Source organism: Protomyctophum parallelum (genome assembly GCF_964188405.1).
Source record: "Protomyctophum parallelum genome assembly, chromosome: 15".
Lineage (NCBI taxonomy): Eukaryota > Metazoa > Chordata > Actinopteri > Myctophiformes > Myctophidae > Protomyctophum > Protomyctophum parallelum.
The window spans coordinates 45,396,803-45,413,713 of NC_139710.1; the positions used below are offsets into that span (position 1 = coordinate 45,396,803).

Here is a 16,911-nt window from a genome sequence, read left to right on the forward strand (position 1 = left end):
TCAAAAGGCAGCGTTAGTGTAATTTCAATGGACTGGTGAAATAGATACGGAACTATAGCTTAGAGATTATACATTTTTGATTGGTGCAACCACTCCCTTACTCAACCACTCCCTGAGCTATGTGTGTGTGTGGGTGGGTGCGTGCGTCTGAGCACAAAAACAGCATGGTTGTTTTTCACCACCTGTGCACAACCTATCACACACACAAACACACATGTTAACTGTATACATGGTGATTTCAGGTGTGCCAGTACAGTACAGTGACAGTACAGTACAGTACAGTAGAGGGTACAGTAGAGGGACCCCCACACGGTAACTCTGTCATTTCTCAACCGTTTCGGACGTGGGGCGGCTCGCCGGAATCGGGCCGGCACCCTGGGCACCCCGGCACCCTGTGGGACTGGAACTCCCCCCCCCCCCCCCCCACACACACGGAGTTGCACCACTCACTTCACACGGGTGTGATTTTTCTATAGACAGACATACAGACGCAGAATGCACACGTGATTTTACAAGAAATTTAATTAAATAGAAAGCTCCTATAAAAACGCCTAAAAAGCAACATTAACATGAAAAACACACCTAATTTGGTACTAAAATGGACACCTGACCTAACCAGCAATGCCACCCCTTTCAGCGTTGCTCTCGTAACCATGCCTGGAATTTCATCCTTTTAGGGGCAAGGCCACTTGGCCTTTAGTGTGGTCAACTTTTTGAGGGCACAAGGCCAAGTGCCAGGGCATGAAGGCCATCAATTACATCCATAACCTCACCCCCCCTTATCTGTCTGACCTTGTCCACGTCGACATTCCCACCCGGTCTCTTCGGTCTGCCTCCTCCGTCAAACTGAAAGTCCTCCCGCCTCAGCTGCTCTGCCCCTCACCTCTGGAACTCCCTCCCCCCTGACATCAGAAACATGGACTCTATCACCATATTCCAAACTCACCTCAAAACCCACCTGTTTAGGCAGGCTTATGACTCTGTGTGACCTGTGTCTTCTGCTGCAAGCTGTGTTTTGTCTTTGCCTTTAACTGTGTTATTTGTACTCTTTTTAACCTGTACGGCGACCTTGAGTGCCCTGAAAGGTGCCTTATAAATAAAATTTATTATTATTATTATTATTAATTAATTAAAACAATGATTTTAAGTCCCCGGTCATCATTATTTTAGCTTAAAGGTTAAGGATGATTACATTCTCTTTATTTCAAGGCGAACATTGGTTCAGAACAGTGCTTCTTAAATAAATAATCACAGCTTTAAATAACAAAATATAAGTAGCTACTGTTATAATAATGAAATGGCCTAGGACCCTGTCACCCTAGGCTAATTCATATACATTTAATTTGGGGGTCCTTGAAATTAAAATGGCTGAGGATCACTGGATAAACTGTGAGTTAATTCACAGAAAATACAATGACAGACAGCCTACATTCATTTTTATAGCCCTATGTTTCTGTTCTGATATATTGTCACAACTGTGATATGTTCCTTGTTTTTAATTTGCTTCTATTGTTTATACTGTGTAAATTGTTCAGCACCTTCTAACTTTGTTTCGAAAGGTGCTTTATAAATAACATTTACTTACTTACTTACATAACTTTTGAATTAGGCCTTGGTTTAGAAAAGCCTATATTTTGTGCTAAAGTAATATATTGAACTAGACAAAGTGCCAATCGGCACAGGTCTCCACCAGGGCAGGTCAGGTTGTGGCCTCATGGTGGCGCTATAACAGGCTGTTGAGGAAGATTTGGGCCGGAGGTTCGTGTTGGAGGGATGCAGGTACAATGTTTTTCCATGTGTGCATACATAAGTTGTATACAGATCGATGCAGTTATAGCTAAAAACAGGAATTGGCCTGTTATAGCGCCACCGTGAGGCTGATTTTGAGGAAAAAATTGTGGCATGTCGTCCTCGGCCTAGTGAAAATGTGCGTGTATAATTTAACGGAAATTGCACACTGTTTGTGATTTGTGGCCTTTTTTCGAAATGGACGAATCGTGTGAGCTTTGGAAGCCAATCTTAGCCAATCAGGATGGAAGATGGGAAATGGTGGCGCTCCGTGTTGATCACATGACTATGGAGATAGTGTATACCGATTTGCGTGAAATTTGGATAAAATCTGAAGGAGTAATAATAGAAAATGTGTTTTACATATGTCGGCCTCCTGGTGGCGCTATAAAGAGCAGATGTGAAAAATTCCAGACAAAGGTTTTTCCTTGGCCTCTAGGGAGTTGGCATACAAAGTTATCCACAGATCCGTGCAGTTAGAGGTAAAAACACTTTTCGGGCAGTTATAGCGCCACCTTGAGGCTGAGTTGAAATTGTTCATGTGGCATTTTGTCCTGGGCCTAGTGGGAATGTGGGTGCACAATTTCACGGAAATTACGCGATGTGTTCATGATTTGCAGCATTTTGTTTGAAACTGAGCACTCCTGTGAACTTTGGAAGCCAATCTTAACCAATCAGGATGGAGTCTGATAAATCTGAAAGAGCCGTTTCGTTGAATGGCTCTAGAGAGACTGTGTACCAATTTGCGTGATGTTTGGACAAAATCTGTAGGTGTACTGTGCAAAAACTTGTTTTGCACAAAGCGGCCTCCTGGTGGCGCTATAACAGGCCGTTCTGGAAAGTTTGGGGCAGAGGTTCATCGTTGGCATCCAGGGAGTGTGTGTGCAAAAGTTGGCATCGACCGGGTTAACGGTGGCCGAGATTAGCTGTTCACGGACACACGGACGGACGGACACACACACGGACGGACGGACACACGGACGGACGGAGTGCAAAACATACTCTCCCCACATGCCTTCGGCCTGGTGGAGACAATAACATATAAATGTAGATTTTAAGGCTAGACTGGCATCTGGCATTGCGACAATGAGATCTCTCCATTGTGGGGCTGCAGGACTGAGGACTCAACTCAACACAAAGTGTAACTAGAAAAAGTGCCCTTCCGGGCACAGGTCTCCACCAGGTTATCCACAGATCCGTGCAGTTAAAGGTAAAAACACTTTTCGGCCAGTTATAGCGCCACCTTGAGGCTGAGTTGAAATTGTTCATGTGGCATTTCGTCCTCGGCCTAGTGGGAATGTGGGTGCACAATTTCACGGAAATCACGCGATGTGTTCATGATTTGCAGCATTTTGTTTGAAACAGAGCACTCCTGTGAACTTTGGAAGCCAATCTTAACCAATCAGGATGGAGTCTGATAAATCTGAAAGACCCGTTTCGTTGAATGGCTCTAGAGAGACTGTGTACCAATTTGCGTGATGTTTGGACAAAATCTGTAGGTGTACTGTGCAAAAACTTGTTTTGCACAAAGCGGCCTCCTGGTGGCGCTATAACAGGCCGTTCTGGAAAGTTTGGGGCAGAGGTTCATGGTTGGCATCCAGGGAGTGTGTGTGCAAAATATGGCATCGACCGGGTTAACGGTGGCCGAGATTAGCTGTTCACGGACACACGGACACACGGACACACGGACACACACACGGACACACGGACACACGGACGGACACGCGGACGGACGGAGTGCAAAACATACTCTCCCCACATGCCTTCGGCCTGGTGGAGACAAAAAGCATTTGTATAATTGTGTGCTTATGAACATTTACCACATTATGTCCGCATTGATACAGAAATGAATGATTATTAAGCGAGCGACGGGTGGTGTACAGTGAGCGCGCTCTGGTGCTTGGCTAGCGTTTGGCTAGCGATATTAGCCGTGGCCAGCGTTGGCTGTTTAAACAATTTACTCTGTCAACTAATGTAGCAGACGATAGCGTGGTAAATGGTGGAGGAGTCCTGCAGTCTATGCTGTTGCGTGGGGTTGTTTTGTGAGTTTATATCCATGAAGACGAGTCACGTTGGTCTTAACACACGGGCTCTGTGTGATAATAATCTTGAAGCACCGGGCAGAGTGTCAGTGAGTGAGAGCTGTGTGCGCTCTAGTAGGCAGCGTGCGGGCTAAATGCCCACTGTTTACTCTGTCAGTGTCAGTGCGTGTATGCGTGCATGGCGCGGAGGAGGAGGCAAAGTAACGCAAAAGAATCATCAATCAAACCACTTGGCAAATGGCAACACAACTACAATACAGACAATACAAGAGACATTTGGGGAAGGTTACCGTAATGACTGGAAAATTGCGCAAAGGAAAAACTGTAAAATTAACTGCTGTGGGCGCCGGTCGGGGCACATGGGCACCGCGGCCACTGTGGCCGTATGGGCATATAATTTTTCGAGGGGCTCACGGCCAAAGAGAGGGGCCGCCGTGAACTTCCTGCCCTGCTCGTAACCCCAATTCTGAAACAGTTCATGAGTAAGATGAAAATCGGCCATGGCCCAGCCCTACACTCTTGACTCTGCCCTGCACTTGCCAAAAATAACTGAATTACAAGCCAACGATGCATTATTTGGTAAATGGTGCTTTTGCTTTTATATAGCACCTTGCTACAAAGTGCCATACAATGTGCATTGCATTCACCCCTTCACACACACATTCACACTTGGACAGAGGAAATCGCGCAAGGCACAAACCGGCAGCACTTAAGGGGTGTCTTGCTCAAGTACACCTCAACATGCAACCATTAGTCCGACAGACCATTATTCCGATGTCCCAATGGTCCGACAAATGTTAGATCCAACATCTCATCATCATCTATCTGGAAAATGTAAAAGCAATACTGGCCCAGCTGTGCATACCTGAAACCATTTGGCATGTCGGAGTGATGCAAGGGCAGCCTGGCAACTCTGCCTGTTCAGAACATCTGCTTCCTCAGCCTGCTCCACCTCTCCCTCCTTCGTGGTCTCCTCTTTCTGCATGCCCTCCTCTAGAAAGAGGAACAGGGTGAGACATGAAAGACAAAGCGTGACCACAGTGGTCTTCCACACACAGACACACAGGCAGCAAGATTGACAGCTACAAATTAGGCAAACCCACTGATCTGACTGAATGAGCTTGGGAGGGGGAATTTGAGTTTGTGATATTATTATTATCGTTTTTTAAGAGAAGGGTGGTTTTTGTCTCATGCACAAGGCAGGATCTTTCATAACACTGAGAAAGACTGGAATAGACATGAGCGCATGCGTCTTGCTGCCCGGCTGGACTGTCACTCTAGATGCAGATCAGTGGCTGAGGGCGATGGAACACGCCAGATTAGTGTGTTATCGATAAGGCCGCAGGACGAAAATGAGAGCATGGCACTGGACCAGGACTACAGGCCGGATTCAGATATTAAGACATCCTGACAGATTATGATTAGTCTCTCAATAACTAACAGTGAAATTATACAAATGAATTGCACTTCATTAACAAGGCGAGAAGTTCAAATGCATTTCAGCTGGGATTTCTCCATTTTGCCATTTGCTGTGACGCCATGCTGGTATTTTCGGTCTTGCGGAGGTCGATCAGATGTTTATGTTTTGACTGAAAACAGTCTCTCCACACCGGTTTCCTGTGCAGAGCGCCCCTGCCATGACTGGAGGCTGAGCCATGGGAGAACGACAGCAGAAAAGAGTGACAGCAAATGACGACAACATAAACATCTGAGAGTGAGAACGCCACCCTGGAAAGAAAGTGAAGGCTATTTTGTTCTCAGGAGCAGCTAGGGGAAGGGGTGGGGGATGACCGCTGTGGGACAGTCAAGCAGACAAACAAGGGAGAGGTAACGGACTGCAGACCACACAACCTGAGCTCAACACCAGAGGCTTCCACAAGTCCAAAAGCAACTCTGTGATCTAAAGCAGTGATATCTCAGCACTTCAAAAGGTCTTGCTGAAAGAGTTGATATATGGAGGTAGTCATAAAGGGACAGTTTTTTTTGTATTTTCCTTTTCTTTTTTTAACAGCATTATGGCTCTGTGATATTCCAATCTAATTATAGATGACACACATCAATCCTCATTGGTTTTATATACAGTACAGCATTCAAATTCTGACTGATTTGATGTCATGTGACAGAGGCACTTTGTGAGCTGAGTCGTCGTCTGTGTGGTTTAGCAGTCCGCTGCTGTAGAGACTGTTGGTGAAAGCTGAACAGGATGGAAGAGGTGGTAGACAAACAATAACAAGCTGATGAGAGAGACAGGCTCATGTCGCTCCTCCTCTAAGACCAAAAACAGGGGACCTTCATGTTCTGCCCCCAGGGAGATCTGGGAAATGTAGTACCTGGACAAGAATCATGGTCCTACACAGCAAATGGGTAGAGTATTTATTATACAGTAGCGTAGCAGAAACATTACCACGGTTAAGAGTTGAATTGCCGGATCAACAAAACAAATATGGTACTATAAGGCGTTTTGTATCTGGCAAATAACATCTGCCTATCTATCTTGTATGTAAACTTTTATAGGATATTTTGCGCTCTGGCATAGGGAGATCTAGGCAATTTATTACTTGCGCAAGCAGAGCGCGCAAGTAAGGTGGTCGTGCCGGCTTTTTTATGCGTATGCCCGTGGTATACTGATTTTGAGAGTTACGTAATGAAGATATGTATCAATGCCGGGGTATAACTGGCTTTCGATGGTGACGAGTAAAGAGATGTTTCAGTGTCGGGTGGATTAAAGGTAATGTCTCTATACATGTATGTAATCTGAAACCTATCTTAATTACGTCACCATCGAAAGCCAGTTATATCCCGGCATTGATACACATCTTCATTACGTCACACTCAAAATCAGTATATATATACCACGGCATACGCATAAAAACCCAGCCGACCACAGTATAGTACTTTTCAAGTTACAACTTGCATACATTAGTGATGGGAGATTAATCGGCAAACACATCGGTATCGGACGATTTTAGTTGTTTTTAGAATAATCGGCATCAGTTCGATTAATCAATATCGGTCTGTCTTTACAGATAAACAAGCCCAAAGTAACAGATCTACAAGCTGACAATATTAAATATAAAAAGGTATTAAAGTTGAATCTGACTTTCCTAAGCCTGCAGCAGACACCCTGTATGTATTTTTCAGAATGGACAAAATTATTATATTATTATTATATTATAGATATCATATCGACATCGGTAATATCGGTTATCGGCCATAACAGCAATTAATTATATCGGATATCGATATCGGCCAAAATGTCTCATCGGCACATCCCTAATATACATACGTTACCTGTTAGCTAACCAATATTGAAACATATCGTAATTACATCACCATGGACGGCCAGTTATAACCCAACTTATTTAATTCCAATGTTTTACAGAGAGGCTTACAGAAAACCTATGATAGTCATGGAGAGGTTTTACTGGCCAGGCACAAAACGCGCTATTGAAGAGTTTTGTAGAAGTTGCCCAGAATGCCAACTCACCGCCCACGCCCGGCCCAGCGCAGCGCAGCGCAACCCATTGATTCCGCTCCCTATAATTTAAGTGCCATTTTCACATATAGCGATGGACATAGTGGGGCCGCTGCCCAAGTCAGCTCGAGGGCACAAGTAACTGGTGATTGTCGATTATACCACCCGGTACCCCGAGGCCATCCCGCTACGGGCCGCCTCGGCCAAGACTTTCACAGAGAGGCTGAGATTTGAAAATTTGTAGCGGTCGACACTAATTGCGTGCTCTGCTTGCGCACTAGTAGGCCATTTTACTAGTGTGCAACGTGCAAGTAGGCACTCGACAGAGTGCAGTTCTAGTTATAATAGGTTATGCTAACACTTTTGTCTTAAAAAGTAGTAGTAGTTTGGAGTAATTGCAACCTTTTTTCAATATAGCACAAATTCCTGGCAGATCTCCTAGTTTGACTTTAGCAGTGACATGATGAGAATCATGAGACATTTAATTTAAATTAAATTATATTGGGCACAGACAATATGCCAATCAAAAGCTATTCTCTTATCCAAAATACACGGTCGATGGATGATTGATTATTTAAAAATTACACGTTTTCTCCTAAAAAAAAAAAAGAGTAGTGTACTGTAGCACATGCCACTAACAAGGTCAAGGTTGGGTGAGGGGACTGATTCCAACTGGAGGTCAAACTATACAAAATGTGTATCTTGTAATGGTATTACGGGGGTTGGTGGGGGTTATATATTTTACAATTAAAGTATCCATGTCCATTTATTATCTTTCCGTGTGTGGCAGCTGCTTTCTCTCTCCCCCTCTACTCTGCCGCACTGCGAAGCTGCCAGCTGTGTGAATATGGAGACAGCAGGTAAGCACCAACTGCGTTGAGGGCACAACTTGCGTCATCTCACCTCTGCACGGAGTGCACGCCAACGCGGCACTGAAGCCAGTGAAGTCCTTTATTTCCTTCTCCATATGCACCGACATGACTCATGAAGCTCAATTGGGAATATTTATTTGTGTGCTGATGCATCTTTGAATGTCACCGAGGAGTTTGTAGAGGGTGCTTAGGCATTATGTAGCAAAAGCCTGAAAATGTACAGGGCCAATGTAGTAATCAAAACATTTATTTTATTAGAGCCAATGGACTCACCCGTCAGCAAGTCGATGTCCTTTTTCTTCAACACATTTTGCCACCTACAGTAAGCCTGCCACAGTGCCACACTGAAGTCCGCTGCTTGAGCAGAGGGGCTATCCACAAACATTTCTTTCAATTAGCTAGGCTACGCTGGGAAACTGAACTACAGCGTTCCTGAACGACAAAGTTGTTACAGACAGTGCTTGAATTGAGCCTGTATTCACTATACAGTACCAGTTCTGCAGACTTTTGCCCATTATCTTGATTATATACTGCCACATAATGGTGATCTATGGTCACATGTTGGGAAGCTGTGCACGGTTACACCGTTGCTTCAGTGCTTTTAAAGCTTGACTGAGGAAATCTAATAATTAATCATAATTAATATCATAATTAATTAACCATTCATTTATTTTGACCAAACTGATACCTGAGTATCAAAGTCAGATGCAATGAATAACTGCTACATATAACACCACAAACCATTAAAAAATGTATCATGTGAAATTGTGATTAAAGGACCTCTTCACCACTTCAACCTATCTTCATATAATTGGTCCTCACTAATGATCATGATAAAATACCACCATTGTTTTCTACTCTGTCTGTGTCTCATAGGAGGGCTGTGGGCAGTTCAGAAACCCGTCCACCAGTGACATCAATGGGGAATCCAAGCTAATAGAAACTGCAGGCATTCTATTCCTGAAAAATGGTGAAAATAGAAGCCATCGTATCAAACATGATAGAAGCCATCATGTTTAAAAACAAATCTGCCTAACTGAAATTATGTTGGATGCAGGCGGAAAGCTCCTTTATACACCTGATAATGTATGACATGCACAAATAAAATATATAGTATACAACAGCACATTCCTATTTAGTCCTAAACCGAAATCAGTAGCCTAAGAATGTTATCCATCATGTTTTATGTAATGAGACAGATTACTATGACAGCATTCGTGCCTTTCAGGATTGGGAGACAGACGGTAGTAATCCGGAATGCACAAAATTGAATTTATACTAATCCGGCCTACTATCCTAATATAATTTTGACACCCCTGCTGTGAAGCATTTTGGATCCCCCAGATGGCCTATACTGTGTCTGTTACATTTTGTTTCCTATTAGAACTTGTAATCGGCACCAGTCCATTCAAATAAGTTATAACTTGGACATACATTAGTACCATTGTTATCATCCAGAGGCAGGCCATGAAGGAACCATCACTCAAATGTCAGGACCACATACAGATGAAAGGACAGTCCCCATTAAATGCTCCCTGACATCATCTGCTTAGGGGATGTTTGATTAGTGACCAGACCATAAACAAAAAAATTAATACCACTGCTTTTACAACATGAAATTATGGAATGTCATTCTGAGCCAATATTGTCATTAAGCCTCTATAATTATGACATACAGGTATAGAATGTGGAGGGCTGCTGGGTAATGTGGTCATTTTGCCCTTATTTCTAGCTCGGTAATGGACATGGACCAGAATTTCATGGCGTACGATAGGGCTGCACGATTATGGCTAAAATCCCAACAATTTTGATTAATGTTGTAATTCCGATTATAATTACCGTAATCACAATAATTGGTCATTATTATTTTTGTTGGACAATATGCATTTATAATTTTCTTAATGCGTTTGTTGCTCATTGTGCTGATCAGTGCCATATCTTTGGCCAAATTAATGTAATGTAATGATTTGTGTGATTTTATTGAGGCTGATAGATGTGAAGATGGGTTGTACAGTGTTCTGGTGATATTAACTCATGTGTGGGGACAAGGTCAAGATGCAACAGCTGACCAAATGTAACAACTGCCAACTTCCAAAATTGCATAATTGCATAATTGTGGGACATAAAACAATAAGTTGTGAAGCATAAAAATCAGGAAGTTTGATTATCTTCAGATTAACTGTGCAGCCCTAGCGTAGGTTCTCCCAGAAAGGATAAGTCCAGTCAACAAGAGGAAGGGGTAGAGGAGCATGTTTGAGGCAGAGAGAGAGAGTGGTTTGATTTGTTTGGTTTGTTGGGGAAGCCCCTTGTACCCGGGGGGTTTCCTGCGCTGGGTGCAGGGCAGCCTCGTCGGCAGCGGGCCAGGAGGGCCTCACAGATGTGACAATCCACACAGCACGCTGACCTGGGGAGCTATGGCAACAAAACCAACAGTCAATCAGCAGAGGCTATAGCTACAGTTGGTACACTCTAAAAAAGAAACCCTAGGGGTTCATTGGGGTTCTTCTAGGATCCAAAAGGAGCCTCAATAGAAAAAGTACCTCTTAATGGTTCCTTAAAGAATGTTATGAAAGTTAAAGAAGTTCAAGGTAGTACCATTAGAGTTCATAATAGTTTTACTAATGCTTTCTTCAAGAAACCTTCAGGGGTGCTCCTGATGTTGCAATCAGAATAACTCCTGTATTGTAGGTTCCTTGAAGTCCTTTGACTTTTTAAGAGTGTATAACAGTGAAAACTATCAGTAGGCACTCAGTCAATATTGTGTTCTTATATTATTTTACACAGCAGAGCGGTTGCAGGATAGCCTTGCGTATTGTAGCATCACATTGTATGTAACAAGACAGACTGGGGGGGGGGGGGGGATATTTTTGTGCTGGTTGTAAATACTAAAGGATAGCCATCCCCCCTCCCCTGTGACATGTCCTTTATGCAGCTTTGGGGGGGGGGAATGGTGCTGTATTGCAGGGCTGAATCCATTTTTCTACCCATAGTGAAGGCTTTTTTCAAATCTATCCCAATGGAAACTGTACAATGAGACGAGCTGTTCTATAATGCTGGCTATTTATGTCTGACTGCACCTTCCTTTTTTTTCATTCTCTTAAAAATAGAATCACAGTGGAAGCACTAATGCCAATCCTCCATTCTTGACAGACAGAATAAAAGGGAAGAATGGTGGGTTAAAACTCCGGGTCAAAATGTAGGATTTGATTTCCCCTCAGCCAAGGAATTAATGACTTTGATGGTTTCAAGGGATTTACTTTGCTTTAAAAAAAGGAAACTGAACAACAGTTGGCTAGTCTTAAAGGACCTTTAACACTCAAAGGTCCAGTCAGAGTGGATGGCTTAGCTTCCTCGTAAAAAAGAAAAAAAGAAAGGAGATGATACAGGAAGAAACCTGATAAGGGCCTCTCATGTTACACCCATCCCAACTCTGCACATCCCTAGCGGGCTTTTTCTACCACACTTGACCCAGATCTATATCCTTCCCTCTCTTTTTTCCCCCCTGATCGTCAATTCAAACGACCTCCCCTCTCAGCTTTCAACCTCTCTCAGTATCAATCTCACCAGTCTTTTGCTAAACTATCCTTCTCTCTCTGGTTTCACATCTCTTTAATACCTTTGTACTTTCCTGCAACCCTCCACCACAATGCATTTAGCCTTATCCTCGTTCCTCTCTCTGTCCTCTGTCGTCATGTAAAGGTCAAGTAAGATGGGGAGGCGAGCAGTCCTGAAGAGAGGAAAGAGCAGAGGTATGGTGTGCAAAGGAGAGCAGTGAGTGAGTACCTTGTTCTGTGGTGCTGTGATCCTCCCTCATGGCCAGGGAGGAGAGGGTGATCTTCAATGTGAGTTTGGGATCTTTGGTGTTGAAGACCAGGATGGCTGCCTCAGGCACATGGGACCGAACATCATATTTGTCCTCTGTCAGTGTCTGCAAGGTAGAGATGTACAATTCTACAGTCAAATAATACAGGTAATAATAATAATACATTAATAATAGTATTAAAAATAATAGTAACAATAATGTCATGTGGATCTCAGGATCTACATGGAAACAGTGTGGCTCTAATATGGATCTCGGACCATCCTGTCGTCTATAACTCCATTTTATATGGAAATAGCAAATCTATGACTCAAAATTTGGGAAATCTGAGCTTCTTTGACTTCCACTAATATATAAAAGGTTAAATACTTAAATTATGTCAAACATGTATAAAACATATGGGGGGAGGGCGTATCATATATGATGATGTATGATGATAAAAGCGCCCCTCATTTCACACAATTTCCTTGTTCTCTTCGAAGATTTATGTCACATTCAAAGCTGTGTTGTTCCGAGTGCATCTTCATCTATCTTCCCTTTGAGAGATGACCCCATCCATCACCCTTCTTCCTGACAATTTCACTAGTTCGGTCCAGGAAATGAGAGGTTCAAAGGGATTCCGCTTCTGGTGATGAAGCGCACACTGTAGCTATGGCAGGTAATTAACTCTGGGGGAGGGGGGGGGGGGCGCTAGAGAGGAAGCAGCATTTATTTGTATTCTTGTTCTTAGAATATAAATATTTATAAAACCCAAAGCCAGACTTTACGGCTTTCAAGCTGGCGTTCCTATAGGCAGACATTTCCAATAAACTGCCAATATTGCCATCTACAAGCTCACAAACGGTTGCAATGCAACGTGTTGTGAGCTTGCAGATTGGCTAATTTTGCTACTTTTGTATACAAAAAGGCATTAATGTATGAAAACAGAGATACAAGGTTTATTCCTAACAGTAACGATACCTTCCTTCCCTCCACTGAAAATATTGTACTCATCTTTGTTTGAAAAAATAAAATAAATCAATCTTTTATCAAAGGCTTCCATTTCTCGAAAGTGTCCACCAAGCACTTCCACCATACACGGTCATGGGAAATGTTTCATTTGTTGTCGGGGCTCTGTAACATTGAGCCCTCGTGCTCCCCACTATTGATTGTGCACTGATGTCGTGAGCTGATGGCGTACATGTTAATCCTCTGTCACACAGCTTCTTCCACTGTTGATTCTCATTGCACAATATTGTTGCCGGGCAGAAACCTTGTATGCATTCGTTACTTTTCAGGAAATGTGTTCCAAATCCAATGGATCATTCAATGCAGTTATTTTTTTGTCACAATTTTTTGTTGTGAGCTTAGGAATCAGTTTACATGACACTGTCATATGACTAAGTACAATATGCAGCAATTCGTTTATGATAAAACCTTAAAAAGTATATATTTCCTACTGAAAGCAATGATATGTAGAGCAATTGTGTAAATTTGACTGTCTACTCTAAAAACATATCATGCTACTGAATTACAGTAGTCAGTTTGTGATGCCTTGTACAATGTATTGTATAAAGTTGACTGTCTAAATGTATGTAACACAAATGTACTACAACACACACACACACACACACACACACACACACACACACACACACACACACACACACACACACACACACACACACACACACACACACACACACACACACACACACACACACACACACACACACACACACACACACACACACACAATCAGTGGTTGCATTTGCTTGCATTGTGAATCAGTGGTTGCATTTGCTTGCATTGTGGAGTGTACCTGGATCTGCAGGGGCAGGTTGGCACTGATGGTGTACAGCAGCAGCTTGGTCGGCTTCTCTCTGCACATTAGAACCAATTCAAGGTCCATGTCACCTTTGATCAGCAGGCCCTTGGCTACAAGACCTACACGCATCACACCACACAGCACTGACGAGTTCTCAGGCTCGAGGGTGGGTGCAGATGGAGAAGCACCACAATCGGACTCACTCCCAGCACTGTAGGAAATGACATTCAGGGTGGGAAATTAGCACTTTCCACCAGCCAAATGATAGATAAAATGAAAATGAAAAAATACCTGGTAGGTAAGCCTAATGTACCTGCTATTAACTGTTAACAGCTAAGTCATTTTTTGATTCCTCCTCCACTTATGCGTGATATATCGCAACATTGTTGACTTAATTGAAATTCCACTGCCTTGATATTCTATTTCAGCTGAATATCTAGTCATATCTAGTTATTTCCTGACGTGAAGTGTCAAAATGTAGTGCTTGCGTCACCAAGAGTGTCAATGCTAATGCATGAGCATTGGGAATAAGCTCCTACTGAACTTTCGCAAACAGTAACATCATGCAAAAGATTTATATTACATTTAAAATGTAACAATTTACAGTCTGGGAGGAGCTTGATGCTGTTACAGGTACCGTTTCAGAAATTGCAGAGCATTACAATGAGCAAGTATACACACATTGGTTCCATACATCATTTGAGGTTGTATTTAGGGGTGGAACAGACTAATCAATGTAATTGATAAAACAAAATCATAGATAATCAATTAAAAAAAAAGAAATATCGATTTTTGGGGAAAACGTTAAAATGTATTAATAAAAGCAAAAATAGCCAATGTACATAACCTGTCACACTGCAGAGGTTGTAGATTAGCTATTTCCTATATTTTTGAGCGACACTTTTATACAGAGAAGTATAGGGCTTAAACGGTTAATCATACTAATAGATTGTTATTTTTCCCCACATAGATTTGTTGAAAAAAACAACTTGATTCTCAATTCTTCGATTAATCGAAACAGCAATCGATAGAATAATCGCTAAGAATTTGACAAGATAAACGATCACACAGAAAATATGAAATGAGTGGTACATACTTGGTGTTTCCAGGGGATTCTTCATCTTTAAGGTCATCGCTGTCATTTTTATCACTGTTGGTGGTGGTGGTGGTGGTGGTGGTGGTGATGGTCTTCTCTGAGGGATGGTTGAGGTTATCCATCCAATCAGAGACCCTCTTGAGAGCACTCTCCACGGTGGACACCAGTGTCTGCACAGCATCCAGCTCCTCCGTTGATGGGTAGATACTGGCGTGCTTGGCCATGACATGACGGTCATCGCTGGCAAACGACCTGAACGACCTCTGGGGTTGAAAGTGCAATTTTGTTTATAACTGGTACAAAAAAATAAAATGAAAACGGGTGCTATATATTTGTGCGTGTGTGTGTGTGTGTGTGTGTGTGTGTGTGTGTGTGTGTGTGTGTGTGTGTGTGTGTGTGTGTACATTATAGACACAAATGTAATTTGGAAGCAATAAGAAACTGTCCTTGGCCATGACCTTATTATAAGCAAGGTTACAATGGGCTAGTAGGGCTACTAGCGAAAAAAACAAGATTAACCATCATTAATCATCAATTAATGATGCTTAAGGGATACGTTCTTTCCTCACTGATGATGTTCACTTAAGCATAAGGGTCCTGCTATGATTGGGGAGCAATTTGAGTCCTGACTGAAAACTGCCCTACTGTCGACTCACAACTGCAACCGCAAAGCCAGTTTCTTTGATCTTCAATGGCACATTGTTAATTTGGCACAAAGCTTGTTGCTGTATTTCCTCAACTTCCTCCGCTCTGCAGAAACATGGGACACGCTGGCTTCTGGTATTGCATGTCAGACTGAAAACACTTATCCTACACTGCATAATGACAGCAACACCTGAAGCGACCAGTGCTGGTGCCAATCGAAAGCCCCTTTATTTTACACCAAAATTCTTTATTTTATTGGTTTATATCACATGCACATCTTCCAACCTGAATAGTGACACATCCACATAAGAAGTATTGTTTGTTTACAGTTCCGAACAAACTTTTAGGGATCTGAAAAAAATTATTTGGTTCAAAATTAGGCGGGGAGAAAAGAACGGAACTGGTTCAACCCCGGTGGAAAAGGGGGGCAGTGTCCCACATGCAGGCTGCACTACAGCACTATTCGGCATTAACATTTATGACATGTACTTAAGGACAAAGCCCATCTCTCCAAGGGGTGGGGGTAAAAAAAAAAGAAAAAAGCTGACATGCAATATTGGCTCTGTGCCTGTTTTCTCAAGCCTGACCGTGTATGCCAAGCCAAGCGTCATGTGAGGCTTTCAGTCAAGGTCAAACAGCTATCTCCCTCTCTCGCTCTCTCAAGCTTTTCTGTCTTCTACTTCTTAATGTGTGATTTATATTTACGGAAGATGCGCACCACTGTGTCGCACGCTGAAAATAGCTGACAAGCTCACAACGCAATTGTGAGCTTGTAGATCAGCAATTTTCAGTGTGCGACACCCGTGTGCAACCAAATACAGTTACTCTGGCTGTACCCTTCCTCTCTCTCCCTCTCTCTGCCTACAGCGTGTAAGCACCTCTCATTACGGTGAGTTATTTATGATGGCGCTTTAATAATTCATAGGCCAGAGTCTTGGGAGCTTGTGCTGGAGATGCGAGGGTCATCCATCACGACCTAGCTAATCTCCTGCCGCACTGCTGGGGGGCATTCACTAGATCTGTAGTAGTGAGTGTGGGCAAGATCAATAGCCATAACACTCACGTACACACAACATTAACAAGATCTAAATGCAAGATTAGAATAGTGGGGGTGCAGATACAGACATTAGGTAGAGCCTGACAAACCAGCCTGTATTGCCCTGGAACCAGGGCTCGACAGTGCGACTAGGTACTCGCATTTGCGACTAAAAATATCACCGTGCGACTTGTAAAATTAAATTTGTCGCACAGGTGCGACTACAGGATTTGACCATTCAATCGTGATAAAGACAAGTCTCTGTCTACAGCAAGTGCACATTCTATAGTCGTGGTTCTATACCTAAATTTATATTTCTGAACGGCGGTG

The 16,911-nt window shown here is 42.9% G+C and overlaps 1 protein-coding gene across 1 annotated transcript in view; it reads right to left on the bottom strand.

Annotated features, from left to right (window-relative positions):
* The window catches only part of LOC310872610 (spermatid perinuclear RNA-binding protein-like), a 55,509-nt gene that overhangs the window by 19,040 nt on the left and 19,558 nt on the right, over positions 1-16,911 (bottom strand). The window contains exons 3-6 of the mRNA XM_083784625.1: positions 14,901-15,163; positions 13,799-14,015; positions 11,961-12,105; positions 4,696-4,823 (exon numbers count right to left, since the gene is read on the bottom strand). Coding sequence (XP_083640751.1) covers positions 4,696-4,823; positions 11,961-12,105; positions 13,799-14,015; positions 14,901-15,163 — 753 coding nt within the window. The remainder of the gene's footprint in view (positions 1-4,695; positions 4,824-11,960; positions 12,106-13,798; positions 14,016-14,900; positions 15,164-16,911) is intronic.